General features: G+C 41.3%; 2 protein-coding genes and 1 long non-coding RNA gene across 4 annotated transcripts; 2 read left to right on the top strand and 1 right to left on the bottom strand.

Moving 5' to 3' along the window:
* The first annotated feature begins 852 nt into the window (after window positions 1-852).
* LOC144388933 (uncharacterized) lies at window positions 853-2,418 on the top strand. The gene is made up of 4 exons (XR_013453196.1): window positions 853-1,003; window positions 1,103-1,129; window positions 1,598-1,620; window positions 2,104-2,418. It is a non-coding gene; the product is annotated as an uncharacterized LOC144388933 (long non-coding RNA).
* An 806-nt stretch (window positions 2,419-3,224) lies between these two features.
* crbn (cereblon) lies at window positions 3,225-11,145 on the top strand. 2 transcript variants are annotated; one of them, XM_040203194.2, is made up of 11 exons: window positions 3,225-3,383; window positions 3,628-3,752; window positions 3,895-4,097; window positions 4,226-4,378; window positions 5,814-5,970; window positions 6,424-6,486; window positions 6,601-6,685; window positions 6,803-6,918; window positions 7,576-7,640; window positions 8,677-8,808; window positions 9,194-11,145. In XM_040203194.2, exons 1-11 carry the CDS (start codon window positions 3,311-3,313, stop codon window positions 9,375-9,377), a joined length of 1,356 nt encoding a protein of 451 aa, XP_040059128.1. In that variant the 5' UTR covers window positions 3,225-3,310; the 3' UTR covers window positions 9,378-11,145. The 2 variants fall into 2 exon arrangements, with proteins under 2 accessions (XP_040059128.1, XP_040059129.1); XM_040203195.2 differs by having other exon boundaries at window positions 3,226-3,383; window positions 4,229-4,378.
* Window positions 11,146-12,874: 1,729 nt separating this feature from the next.
* On the bottom strand, window positions 12,875-14,942 carry avpr2b.1 (arginine vasopressin receptor 2b, tandem duplicate, 1). Its single transcript, XM_040203197.2, has 3 exons — window positions 14,806-14,942; window positions 13,758-14,624; window positions 12,875-13,614 (listed from the first exon to the last, which is right to left on the bottom strand). The coding sequence occupies exons 2-3, from the start codon at window positions 14,596-14,598 to the stop codon at window positions 13,406-13,408; spliced, it is 1,050 nt and encodes a 349-aa protein (XP_040059131.2). The 5' UTR covers window positions 14,599-14,624; window positions 14,806-14,942; the 3' UTR covers window positions 12,875-13,405.
* Window positions 14,943-15,164: the final 222 nt, after the last annotated feature.

Genomic DNA, 15,164 nt, shown 5'->3' with positions numbered 1-15,164 from the left:
GTACTATTCTTTAAAGTATTAACCTGAGCAAAACACTGCAATCGACTAGGGAACAAAACTTCAACTTTTGCTGCCATGCTCCTTAACATATTATGAAAAGATCTCATGTTCCACTTCTGAAAACTTTTTTATATTAGTGACACCTGTTACTTGCTTTAGTACGTTGGTCGTGTGATGCATGACATTTAAAGCTGACCAAGTTTAAAAAATATTTTTTATGGGTATCTTAAGTGGACGGGCAACAATAATGGGTGATTTCAGGTCTGAGTTTCATTTTCAGGGATGGGTAACATTTGTCAACAGGTCAATATGTTGTGGAAAGTAAAATCATGCTTTGTAGCTATCAGTGAGCATTGGAACTTTATATCTAATGAAATGAAAACATTTTCATACATTTCTGTCTGTTTTCTCTGGACGTTTTTGTTCAAATTAATTATTGGAAAAGGGCTAATTAATTTTATCTGGTTCTTATTCTGACATACGTGCCTAGTTACTTGATTGGTGTCCCAACATGTTATCTATGATAGATATTCATAACACAATATTAAATGACATGTCGCCAATACAAAAGTAAATCAATATCCCCCACATCTAAGTTTTGCATGAATATTATGTCAGGTTAGAGAAGTTGTTTTCGCATAAATGAGCATATCAATTCGATTTTCAAGGTCGATGTATCTATCCTAGAGCTTTTGAACATTACTCACAATATGAATCAGCAGATGGTAATTTCCATAACGTTACGGCTAGTCTTTCAAACGGCACTTTAATTACTTTACTTGAATATAGTGTTCTGCTCTGCTGTTTTATGTGGATATTTCATTCAAATAAGGCGCCATGTGTCAAAAAATGAGTATGAGCCACGCGGATCTGATCTTTAAAACTACATTTCCCATCAAGCTAAGAAACCCGCAGTTGGCGCTTAAACACGACGTCAGCATCAGTATAAATATCACCCTCTTCCTTCGTCACATCCTCTTTCCGTTGCTCCTCTCGCTTTGAGGTAAGAAGAATTGCGCTTCTGCCAAACGAATCCATGCTAATCTTCCATTTTTACTAATCATCCACAGGCACTAATCATTTAATTGTATTGTTTTTACAGAAACTTCTCCTCACGATGAGAGCCAAGGTGAGTAAACCATCAAATATCTGTTATTTGTGATTTATACTCTTCCTGTTTCACTCAATGTTGCTCACTAGCATCCGAATAGCACCACCTCGGCCTCTTTGTCGTATATTCACTGCAAATGTTTATTTAACCGTGCCCTGTCATGCTTACGTTTTTAAATGTAAATCTGACCTTAAAGTAAATTTAAAACTTTTGAAATTGGGAAATTTAATGCCACTGCGCACGGAAGGCCCTCTTTCGTTGCATGTGCTAATGGTCGCAATGGGAACGTCCACACTCCGATGTGTTTATGGCCACAGTTCCACTCTAAGTGTTTGACTAACATTAGTGTTCACTTCATTTCACCGTAGTACCACTTCAGTTGAATTCTGCGTAGTTTGTGTGCACCGTGCTGTTAAGCGGGTGCGCCGGAGTGGCGCACGTGACTACAGTTTTTGTATTATAATAAATATCCATCTTGTCTTTCAGTGGAGGAAGAAGCGTATGCGCAGGTAAGAATTATTGATCAGCTTTTCCTTTTTAAAATGAATGCCTGGCTCGAGTTTTATTAACTTCCATTGAAAGTAATTGTTTCAGTTTACTCCTAAATGATGCACTATCGTGCATTTAACGCAAGCAATTCATCGATGCCTCTTGGCATTCTGGAACTTTCAACATAATTTCTAACTGAAACATTGCTGTCATAACGTTGGATGTTTGCAGCGCTGAGGACATTTAAATGTTAAGTGACTTATCACTGACCGTCAAAATAATGGGTGCAAATTATTGAGATTCTAATATTATATGCCCACCCGATGCAGGATCTGAGCCCATACTGAAAATCTACATGGCAGTTGCAAGCCTCACACATTCTTGTGCCCGTTTTTTGACATGTGAAAGATCAATCTTGTATTTTAAAATCTTATTCCCTTGATAATTAGTCTTATTCCACAAGCTTCAAAGGCCATGTGTTCATGACTGCTGCTTCTCAACAGGCTGAAGCGTAAAAGGAGAAAGATGAGGCAGAGGTCCAAGTAGATCTTCTCCCTGCCAGCTGTGATTCCCGTCGGCGCTTCTCCAGTTGACTGACTCTGGTTTAAGTGGAGCCTCCATCAGTGGACCCGAAGCCCAAGCCGTGATTTCTGATGACTGCGCATCTCATGGACACTTCTGTGGATGGCTGATTGGAAAAGGCAAAGACGCTGGACTATCGACATAAGAACAGCAGCTACATTGTTCACGGATCATTACACATATTTACCAACTGTCATGTGGTGATGAACAATAAACGAACACTGTTTAAAACTTAACTGTTAACTCTTGATTCCAACTATTTACCTATTGGTAAAGCTCTTGTTTGACTGGCAGTATGAAAAATTGGCGTTGCCAGTTCTAGATTGAGTCGCCCTTGCATTTGTAAACTTGATACAAGGGGCGACACTAAACATTAGTTGGTATTCTGTATACATAGTCCATACTTTAGTCAATGTACAGACTGGCTAAATTTAAATGTCAACCTAGCTTTTAATGGTAACTTCTAATTTAGAATAACTGAGGCTTACAGCAGGGAAACTAGCTTGGCAGTCTTTAAGCTCTTTTGCCAATTTGGCTTTATCCCATGGTGTGTTGATCAAACAAATATTGGGTGCCTTAAAAATCCTTCTCTTGGAATCAATTATAAATCCCTGGATTTCCCTCAAACTTACACTAAAGGTTTGAGAAACTAATTTGTAGCACTCCCCATCAATGGCATGTTTGTTTTATTCGTAAATGTCATTGAACTACAAATTTCAAGATCATTTATATTTATAAGCTAGTTTGCACGTGCATTGTGCATGCAGAATCTGCAAATTGATTAAAGCCGTCATAAAAGTGGAATTAATACACGAATGCCCTCTAAAATGTAGTTTAAATGAGAAAAGGTATTTTGAAATTATAAATCAAATGGCTGAAATTGATGTATTCGGCGACTTCTCACTTTTGATTCAGTCATAAAACGGATATCTCTGAGTAGATATTTCCTCAAATGTTCCACTGCTTTCCTATTAACACTTGACATGGTCAAGTATGATTATCATCAGAAATAGATTTGACGTCTGGATTATTTCAATCCGCACAGTCAACAGGGGGCGCGCGTAATCCGTCTGGACGCCGCACACTGACGTCACCGCAGAAGAAGAGTTGTATTGTAAACACAAAGATATGGCCGACGAGAGGGGAGGAGGTGAAGACGACGTCAACGACAACATGGGGAACCAGTTACAGCTCTTACCAGGTAACTGAAGGCTACAGAAGCGCGTCTTTCCCTCCGCGCTGCTAGCAGCTAGCAGCCAGCTAACGGTCACTCACAACGGCCATCACATCCCGACTCATTTTATGAACACGCGAGCTGTCACTTCACGGTCATTTCCTCCATCAGAGTGACTCGTTAACTCGCCAAAGTGGCAGCTGAGGTTTGGTTAGCTGACGTTAGAGGAGCTCGCTCCTCACTTTGAGCCGCTGTGCTTGCTGTGACGTAGACAACGAGGCAGAGGAGGAGGAGGTTGAGGAGGAAGATGTCATGGAGACAGAAGACCGAGACAACGAGGGGGCAGAGAAGCCCACCAGCATCACCTTTGACCCCAGTCTCCCCACGTCCCACGCCGTGAGTAACGCCCGCCACCTCCCCCCATGCTGTCTTTTACCCTCACGTTTACCGTTTTGGGGGGTTAGTTTCGTTAGTTTTCTGCAACTGTTGTTGTGTTGACCGTGGCCCCCCCCCCCCCCCCCCCCATCTGTGGTGGCAGTACCTGGGTTCAGACATGGAGGAGTTTCACGGCCGCACAGTCCACGATGAAGACAGCTGCCAGACCATCCCCGTGCTGCCCCACACGGCCGTGATGCTGGTCCCAGGTCAGACGCTGCCTCTGCAGCTCTTCAGGCCGCAGGAGGTCAGCATGATGCGCGGCATCGTCCAGAGAGACCGCACCTTCGCTGTGCTCGCACACAGGTGAGGAACATTGCGAATCATCAACGGATTGGACGCAAGCATTTTAAGTGCAACTCTAAATGATTACCCATTTGAAGGGTCTGGGGCATTTTTAATCTTTAATGTTTTAAAAAAAAAATCTGTTTCAGCAGTGACGCAGGTGAGTCGGAGGCAGAGTTTGGGACAACAGCTGAAATCTATGCATACCGAGAAGAGCAAGAATATGGCATCGAAACCGTCAAAGTAAAAGCTGTAGGCAGGCAGAGATTCAAGGTCCATGAGATAAGAACTCAAGCAGATGGGTAAGTTTAATTGCCCCTCTTAAACAAAGGTAACGGCTAGATGCATGTGCACATTTGTATTTTAGAGCTGACCTCCATGAATGACGACGTGAACATCGTGTCGTGGTTCTCGCATCGAGCGGGCCCATGGTTGCCATAGGAACCCTGAAGGTTTTGATCTTAATCATTTAGTCAGGGTCTGATCCAAACAGGCTTATAAACTCAATGTTTCAACAAATTGAAAATAATCTGAAAATTTGAAGCATCGCTTCTTTACATTTATAATACATGAAGACTATATTCTCAAAGAAGAGATCCTGAAAAAACCTGTGGAAATGGTCCAATGTGTTAAAAAAACATTATATTGTAGGTATGACATTATTTCAGAGGTAAATTACAGCCATAAACTAAATAGTTTAAATTAGACTTTCACAGACAGGATATTGATGCACTTTTTTTTCTTCAAGATGTCTCAGTTCACAGCTAGAGGGCAGACGAACAATTCACAGTCATGCTTTAAAGATGAGGCCATTGGGTTTTGTGTTGTAGTTTTTCTGCTCCTCACTCTCAGGAGCGTTTAGTTTATATCGAATCCTGCAAAGCCTGTTTGAGCATCCTCAAAGGACGGAAGCATCCATCGGCAACTCTTCCTATTTCAGTATTGTGGTGGGACTGTAGATCCCGTCCACTTATGTCCTCCACTATTCATTCATCATTGACGTTAACGTCCATAAAACTGTGTCGTCATACAGACTTATTTCCTTCTTCCTTTTAGTTGCTGTTGTGTAATGCACATAAACTCGTTGCCATAATCCTATTACCCTTTTGTTGTACTGTAAGTGACCCCAGCCATCGAATTGAAATAATCTCCCACTTAAATGTAATCAGCTGATGTGCCCTCAGAGGTGACCTGTACTGAATATTGACACAGCATATACTGTATTCTAATACCCTTCCGTTCCTTTCTGAACGTTTCTCAACATATAAAATATATTCCACTTTTGAAACGCGGCATACATAAACAATTATTTGGAAATGTAATTCTAGTGCCATTATATTATGGCATCTTTTTGTTCGTGCATTCGGTAGTAAGAAGTGAAACACTGCATATTGTCTTTCGTTTAAACTAAGGGCCATTTTTAGGTGTGTGTGCGTGCTTGGTTTGTAGTTACACCTCGAGGTGTTTTACTGCTCGTCTGGTGTTAAGTTTAGTGAATGATTGTTTGTCTGAGCTGCCGTCAGCTCACTCAGATCATGTTCAGTGGTGAGGAATACTTTGTGTTCCTTACTGGCACAGACGCCCCTTTTTAAGATCATCTCAGATCTGCAAACATCTTGTCACACACCTAAAGGCATTAAACCAGCGCCCCCCTGGGTTTAATCTGCTCCTTGTCACTTTCCCCCTTTTATGTTATTCTCGTTCACATGTTATGTCTTCTTTGATTTGTCTTGCCAGGATCAGACAAGCCAAAGTACAGATCCTTCCAGAAAGAATCCTTCCAGATCCCCTCTCTGCCGTGCCCCCCCTGTACAGGCTGCACATGCACCCCTCCTCCAAGCCTCTGACTCAGAGCTGCAAACAGGCCCAATGTTGGTGGAATAACTACCAGCAGGTGAAACCCACAAACACAGTACATGTTGTACACATGTTGTACACATGTGCAGCAATAGTATGCAACGTCTTTTGCTATGAAATACTAAAAATCAGATGAGAAGGAAACAAATCCTCGATGCGGCTCACACGTCGAGACAGAATGAGAAAAACAAATACAGCTATTATGATTATTGCTATTATTGTCTTTAATTATGCTATACATTTCTTGGACTATGAACTACTAGAGAATATTGAATAGTGTCAATCCTCGATTCACAAAGTGTGTTTTTGTTACATCAGACATTTTGTTTTAGCAATTTTGTTACTTCTTTAACAGAGGTTGTCAAATAATACTATTTAAAACAATAGTGTCAACATACTTTTGTCCATAGCGTGTATGTCAGTAATCAAAATGTGGTGGTATTGTATGAATATTTATTTGGATTAATGTTGCATCTGTTCTTCCTCACAGAGGAAGTTTCACTGTGCCAGTCTGACGCCATGGCCGCCCTGGGTCTACGGACTCTACGACTCTGTGAGTGCTGCAGACCCTGTGCACTGCGCGGAATGTCCCCCATACTGCATATAAACACCACATAGGAATGAACGTAAACCAGCCCGTCTCTGCCTCCTTTGTCTCACCTCACAGGAGTTGCTCATGAACAGAGTGAAGAAACAGCTCCATGAATGGGACGAGAACCTGAAGGATGACTCGCTTCCTAAGAACGCCGTAGGTCAGCCTCTGTTCAGTGTGTTACAGATTGATGGCAGACGCATACACACATGCGTCTCTTTTATTTGTGTCCTCTTCCTTTCATCCCTGGCTTTCCCCTCTGTCTGGTTTCTGTCAGACTTCTCCTACAGAGTGGCGGCTTGTCTGCCCATAGACGACACTCTGCGGCTGCAGCTGCTGAAGATCGGCAGTGCCATCCAGAGACTTCGCTGTGAGCTGGACATCATGGACCGGGTAAGAGAAAGCTCAACACTCCCCTTCCCATCCTGCCGGGCCACCTCAGCCTGTCTCCTCTGTGCAGAACGTCATCATGTGATAAGATCTGATGTTCCTGCTGGTGTTGTTCTGCACAGACTGCATAACAACACCATGCATGTTTGTTCTGTCACTGGCTTTACCTGCGATGTTTCAGTTCAAAGTCCTAAACACACTGTATGCATTTGCTGTGTGTCACATTTCACATGAAGGAGGCATGGTGGAATATTTTCTACATACCGCTACAGGTATATTGTCAATAACGAATATTTGGACTTAATGTTATCTTTGCTTTCTATATCTAAACACTGGATTGTGGAATTGTGGATTGTGGAAGTACCTATTACCGCTGCATCACCAGAAACTGTACTAATTCACCGGATGTGTAAAGTGCCTCTTTAATGGGCCTGCTTGTTCTTGTCTTTTTCCTCCTAATAATCCTCCTTAATGTAGTGAGTCTCGCTGGTCAGACCCTACAGACCTCATTACTTCATGTCATCCAGCTACTTACTTGTGGAAGCATAAAGGATGGGGTTGATTATTACAGCATCCTCCAATAAGCCTTAACCATAACTTTGCATTGAGAACATCTGATCTGTGTAGATCCTTTTAAACGTTATTATCTCTTCTCCTCAGTGCACATCACTGTGCTGTAAGCAGTGCCAGGACACAGAAATCACCACAAAAAATGAGATCTTCAGGTGAGGACGTCGGTATTTTGGCTTGTTGTATCTTGATGACTTTTTTATTTTTTATCTGTGTTGATAAATATTTCTGGAGATTCGATATTTGTATGAGAGCGATACAATGCATCGCTGTAAGGGATTTTAACTTTTCTTCATCAGCCTGTCAGGAAACCAGATAAAGGAGTAAAAATAGCTTTCTATGGAGGTTCATATTTTTTAAGAACTAGATGCGTAAATTTCCGTCTTTGAATAAGTGGCCCTGTACCTGCGCAGTCACAGTAACACACACACAGTCACTCGCACACTGTGTTATGTAATATAATTCAATAGCTTTCTTTGATGACAGTTCATGAGTTTCTCCAAGAGTGCAACATGAAGCACCAATGAAACTTTCCAGACCTTCACTCTACAATTATGTGAACAGTCTACCAACGATTCTGTCTGAGGACATCCAGATAATCTAACAGAATCAGAACGATTATTATGTGTTTCATAGGATCTCTGAATACATATAGACTATATGCATGCAAGTGTGCATTTACAATTAAGTAACCAAGTCATGAAAGAAAGTTGGCTGTGTCTTTGTCTAGTTTTATTCTCTGCAAGGCCTTGTGGGGTTAAATTATTATTTTGTCAAACTTAAAGTTGAGAACAACATTTATCATCCTTGATCCTGGTTTTTGTGTTTCATTTATTTAATTTCTGCAGTCCACACGGGACTCATTTCAATCCACTGATAAAAAAAAAAGTTATGTTGTTGTCGTACAACCTCTTTTCTGGCCTCTTCATCTCAACAGTATTTTATTTATTTGCAAATGTCATTTATATTCTGAGAGGTACAACTTCACTCCAGAGTGGTCATAACGGTGTTGTTTTACACCACACCGTTTAATGAATCCACCTCGGCAATATGATGTTGTTTTTCGTCCATTTCTGTTTTATTTATTATTTGAAAAAGTCCATTCTGATGTTTTGTTTTTTGGCTGAACCGTTAGCTGAAGTCCTTATCACTTCTTATGGCGTAATCTTCCTGCCTGTCCTCTCCCTGCAGCTTGTCTCTGTACGGACCCATGGCTGCATACGTCAACCCTCACGGTTACGTCCATGAGACTCTGACCGTCTACAAAGCCAATAACCTCAACCTGGTCGGCCGGCCGTCCACGCTGCACAGCTGGTTTCCAGGGTAAACTTTTTTTTAAACCTTTAGCTCTCACTCCTCCCTCGGGCTGTTGAAAGATGCGTGACCAAACACACACACACACACACACACACACACACACACACACACACACACACACACACACACAGTGATAAGATCCACTCTGAACCCCTCGTTGTGCCTTTCAGGGGTTTTAGCCATGCTTTAATACCACAATTAGTATAACTGTGTAATATTCTAATAAATGTGCCTCTTTAATGGCTTTTATAATGAGTTGTATGTTAATAGGGAACATAAAATTGAGACCGTCCTCTGGTGGGATCGCCCTCAGAGAAAAATGCCCCATAGATCCAAACGAGTAATGTTTTTACATCTTCATGTCTGAAGGTTGCTCTTCATTTCCCCACAGGTACGCCTGGACAATCGCTCAGTGTCGAACCTGCGGGTCTCACATGGGCTGGAAGTTTACCGCCAGCAAGAAGGATTTGAGTCCACCTCGTTTCTGGGGTCTGACCCGCTCAGCTATGCTCCCCCGTATTCCTCACGGCGAAGGGGAGGAGGGGAGACAGGGCTCTCGTCTATTCTGCCTGTGATGTCACAGCGTCGGTTAATGTAAAAAAGAAAAGATTTCTCCCACGCCTGGATCTTCATGCGCTCTGTGGCTTTACTCTTAGTGATCGATGCTTCGCAACGCCGCCTGTGACCGGTGTCTCAAATCCATTATATGAGAAAAGGTCAGTAGGGCTTAAAATGTCACTCTTGAGAGTAAATTAAACAGGCGAGGAAGTGGTTGTTCTCAAAGGTCTTTTTTAGAAAGAGTGTACCAGATTGATTCCTTTAGCTTCCTATAATGCAGCTGGCGGATTCCTTGGTAGCTGCAAATACACAAACACAGTTTCCCTTAGAACTCCTTTCCAAGGAGAGTTAGACTGCATGCAGGTGAGAGAGACATATTCTCAGTCACCTACTTTAATCTGTTGTTAAACCAAACAGAAAATATATATTCACTTAGCACTCAGATCTTTTTGTGGGTTTATCAGATATGTTTTTTGGTGTCAGCTGCTGTAGGTTTGAGAGGGAATGTGTGTGTAGATCGGTTTCTATGGGGAATATTTTGAATCTTGGAATTAAATCTGATGTATTTTTGTATGGCAGAAGGTTGGAAAGTAATTGATCTACTCATCCGTGTGTGCTTTCTATTATTACACCAGTTCTTTATACAATAAACAAGACACCGAGGGGATGATAATGACAGTGGGTATACTTGTTAGAACTGCTGTCTGGTTCGTGTTCAACCAAAGCTAATGTTCCTGTCAGATGATGTGCTTCATGAAACAAGAAAGTGAAAATTAGAAATGTCTTCTAATTAAGAGAGTGAGAAAATGTACCCGTCTTCATTCACTCTGTCGATGCTGTGTGGAATGGTAAAATAGTGTGCCTATGCCCCATCTCGGTGTCTTTTGAGAAGTTTGATGAATCAGTGAACCAGATACGTGATTGGAAGATTGTAAATGATGAAAGTGATGAGATTAAGATCTTTTTTTTATTTTTTTATGTTGTTTTTGTGTCTCAGTTTTCAGAATTTCTTGCGATTTCTTCGCGAGGTGCTGTTTGTATGACTGTTGCTGTAAATATGAGGCAGATAAAGTGTTGTGCAGCATAACTGATGTTCTACAGTTTGTAGAATTGGACTCTTAAGTGTCTCTTTGTGTCACAGAATTGTTAGGAAATAATCTTTTCATCAGTAAGCTAAAGCATCGATCGCAATACTAAATCACTTCGAATATGAAGATGTTGGTTTTCCTAATTTAGTGTTTTGGGATATTTTAATAAAGGAATAGACCCAGTCTTCACAGATACGAGAAGGCCATCGTCACATCATCCTTATATGGTCTTTTCTGTTGGCACTCAGGAAGTAAATAACTTGACAGTGTGGTTTCATTCAGGGCTTTGTTTTAAATGAGAGTGAGTCATCATTCAACATTCCTCCGTATAACATTGACATGACGGTTAAATTATTTTACAGAAATCGAGTCTTTTTTTGTCATTACTTTCCACCAGCATTACTAACAATCCAACTCGACCGCTGGTCATTTGATCAGATATTGTGATTTGTTGTGCCAGTTGTGGTAATAGTTGTATTTTTTAAAGTTATATTTACATTTTAAATCTTATTTACAGTTATACGTTGGACTCTTCAACAATATTATGTCTTTTTGTTTCATAAATGTTTTCATAGTGCATGTAAAATCTATAATCCTGTGTTGAGCAATATTCTCCATCATATTGCTGATTCGCTGTTCACCAAGCTGTCAGACTTTATTGCACCCGTCAATAAATTGAATGCTTCACAAAAGAAAACATTGTCCTCTTTCAAAAATGGTCTGGTAGAGTTTCACGCTCTTTTTGCTGTCTTCTGTTAAAATGATGCTTAACCACATTCCCTGGATGCTGTTTTTATTTAGTCTGATATTTAAAAAGAGAGTAAATTATTTAATGTTTAGTGTAAACATGAATCACATCACAATTTCTCAGAACCCAGTGGGTCATAAGTTGTCAATATTCTTTTATATGTGGACTCTAAAAATCATGAAAGGAGCCAATATTCACATAAAAACAGCTGAAACAAGTGGATATTCAGGATTTATTCATATCAAAGTGATAACGTATTGTAAATAATTGAATAAATGTTCATATGCTTAAATAGGTATTGGGTATTTGTACCTGGAAACAACAAAATAAACACAGATACAATGTCTCTCCATCATATGAAGCAATAATTTATCTTCTGAAAAAGTCTGAAAAAACACCTTTCAACTATTTTTCATCCAGAAGTTAAATATGTGTATGTCTTTTACCTACTAAAGTAGTCTTTTACCTACTAAGACCAACAACAGAACAAGTTGAAATGAGTGAAAAAAAAGTGTACTTCCATCCTTACACTTCTCAAGTGGAATATAAAGTTGTTGGACTTTCTTTACAAGAGGACTTCACTTCTTCCACAATGTTACTGCAACTGACATAAATAAATGTCGATTGAAATGTAGACTGTTAGTATATATTTACTATATGCTCTGATTATTTGGGACAAACTCCAACTGAAGGTCCCGAAAGTTAAAGTACTGAATCACATTCTGGGATGAAACTGTTGTGTTATTGTTGGCTTCCACCCCAACATATTCCCAACATCAAGCAGACACTTAGTGACCTGCCGTGCGTCTGGTGTACTGATGGAGCATTTGTTTCTGAATTGTCCAAATGGATTGCGGAGACTTACCGGTGCTGTTTCACGCCCCTAAAGGCCCAATAGGGACACACCAAGCATCCTTTGGGCTCTGTTTTGACAATAAGCAGGCGTTCAATCGAGTCAAGATTTGTATAAAATCCATGTTAACATGAATAAAGAACAAATATATACACATATATTAAGGTGGATGGGTCCAATGACTGCTCAACTCCCAAAGTTATGTTGTTATTTTTGTGTTAGAAGTTGTCTGTACTTCTGCTTACGTTTTATCTAGTATGGGATTATTTCTAATAAGAAATAAGAAACGTGTGTTGGGGGGTTCGGGAGTTGAAACATCAGCAAGGGTTTTTGTTTGTATTCACAATGTGAAAGTGCCCTTGTAATTACCAGGGTGCAGCTGAAAATAGATGGGCTTCGGCCCCTGTATGTGTAACATTTTCCAGGCGGTGTCAGAGCTGCTGCTTCAATATTGAAATCGCTGTAGACAAGCAGATCATGCACACGAACCATTGCAACACATTCTCACACAGTAAGATAACGCAGATCGGTTTTAAGGCTCCAGAATAAGACGCCGCACACAACCGTTCAGCGTCACTCACATGTCAGTGACAGCTTGTCACTCAACGCTAGTATCCTTTCAAAATAAACTTCACAGGATGTTGGGTTTAGGCAACAAAACCATTTGTTTAGGTTTGGTAAAACGGTGTGGTTGTTATTAAATTTAACGTGAGTGACTGCAGGGTCATTAGACTAACAGCAGTGAACAAAACAGGAGAATAAAAGGAAACGTGGACATGTAACTCAGCGGGAGTGAGCCTTGTGAGTGAGGAGAGGCCGACCATGTTCGCCAGACTGCAGGTTTAATAATAGTTCATATTAGTTCATGACATTGACTGTGGGATACATTTAAAAGTGCAAGTGAAAATGAATAAAATGAGTCAAATACCTGCAAATCTACAGTCACTCAGTATGTGATTTTAAAATAGTTATTTACCACAGAACATTTAGTGACAAATTCATGTCACCGCCTTTAAACACAGTATACAAAAGCTTTATTATTCACAAAAACACATTCTTGCGTTCACTCTTTGTAACAGAATTATCTTTGGGAAAACACATTATATTTATATTAGGTATCATTTTATGTTGTTTCTGACATCTTATTATTTATTTCCTTTTTTTTTCAATCGTTTTTTTTTTTACTTTTGGTGAATAACCTTGATCCATAATGCCTACCATGTATATATATTTTACATATAGGTCCAGTATTTCTTATCCCCATGTGACCTGCTCAGAAGAAAACGTCCTTCAAAGGCAGACAGATCTCGGAGGCGAGCAGCCCATTTCCAGTCTCCAGATTGAAAGTAGTTACTCTCAATTGGCCTCGGACACATTTTTGAAGCTCATGTACAACGTGCTGACCATTGTCGCCTCTTCGCGGATTGAATCCTTACCGTTGGGGCGCCACTGCCACAGAAATGTCCGCATCTTCTTGGGAAACTGACCGCTGAACAGAAGGTAAATGCAGGGATTCGCGCAGCTGTTCAGACTGGCCAGCAACATCAGGACGGTGAAAGTTGCAGCTGAAATGACAAAGCGTCCTGTTTGCAAGTGTCCCTTTCCATCCCCGAGAAAACGATTGTTTTTTTTCTTGCGTAAATGCGCAAATTTGGGTAAAGTTCAATAAATACAACGATTTTCAGGCATGAATAACTTAGCCACTTACTTTCCTTCGGCGCGTTTGTGTCCCAGGCGGACCAGAGCTGCACAGTGAAGAATGGAGCCCAGCAGACAATATAAGCCACCACGATGACCACCGTCATCTTCAGCGTCTTCACCCTGGCCTTGGACATGCCGGCCACCCCGCTGCCCCGGGAAGGCGCGGGGTGACCGGCTCGGCCCTGCAGCCCTGCAGTCTTTTGATGGAGGTTCATCTGGATGGCGCGGCAGATGCGCACTTGACAGAAAACGACCGTAATAACGGGTAAAATAAAAATGACTAGAGTGGTCCAGGTTATGTAAGTCTGCAGCCCCCACGGCTGGACAAACGTGGCCCAGCAGTCAAACACACCAGGTGCTACCTCGATTTGAGAGAAAATAAAAATCTGCGGAAAGCTGCCCAGCAGAGAAACCCCCCACGCCGAGCACACGGGGACGTTGAGTCCCGTGTGGGACCGCTGGAACTTCACCATCGGGTTGCAGACGGCTTGGTATCGGTCCACTGTCATCGCGACGATCATGTACGTCGATGAAAACATGCCGAGAACTTGGAGGTACTTAACTAGGCGGCACACGGGGTCCGGTCCGACAAATCTGTCGGTGATGTCCCATATGAGCTGCGGGCACACCTGGAAGAAAGCGACCACCAGATCCGCCAGGCACAGGTGGAAGACGAAGACGCGCATCCTGGAGATGTGTTTGCGCTGTCCCCAGAGGACAAGCAACAGGGAGGTGTTGAGGATGGCGGCCCCGATGAAGACGACGCTGAGGAGCGCGATCTCAAGCTTGGCCAAACTTTCGTCTCTGGCCACGTCCTCTGCAAAGTCACTGCCATTCAGGGGACACATTGTGTTTGTGTCTCTAAGAGTTCAGACTGGTGGAGGAGGGAAGTAGTCACTCGTTATTTTTCCAAAACAAAAGGATCCGAAAAACATGTCCGCGTAATAACCAAGTTTGTCACTTATCAACGGTGTATATTGATATTTTCAGTGTGTTATTACAATTTAAAAAGTAACCATTTGTCAGAAAGGCATTTAACAAGTATTTGTACCTACCGTCTTGTATGTTTGTCAAATAGCCCAGGAGGGTATTTGATACTGCAGTGCTCGAGCTCACATTGCATTCTGAGGGAGGAGGGTGGTCTTGTACAGCTGTGCCATTTTGCTTTATGTGAGTATAAAACTGGGTGGGGCTTAGATTAATCCAGGATTGTGATCATCGCTTAAAGCTACACGTGGAAATAAGTCAAATCTCTTTGTACACAACAAGAAAACAAGAAATGATATCAAGGTGATCTTATAGTTAAATACACTTTGAGATCAACCTATAACTCTCTCTAGATTTGTAATGCCTTCATTTTTGCCAAGGCTGTTTATATATGACTCAATAGACCTGAATTAATTAAACATGAATA

Source organism: Gasterosteus aculeatus, chromosome 17 (genome assembly GCF_964276395.1).
Source record: "Gasterosteus aculeatus chromosome 17, fGasAcu3.hap1.1, whole genome shotgun sequence".
NCBI lineage: Eukaryota > Metazoa > Chordata > Actinopteri > Perciformes > Gasterosteidae > Gasterosteus > Gasterosteus aculeatus.
Note: the sequence above shows the minus strand (reverse complement) of the source record. Positions and strands in the feature narration are given on the sequence as shown.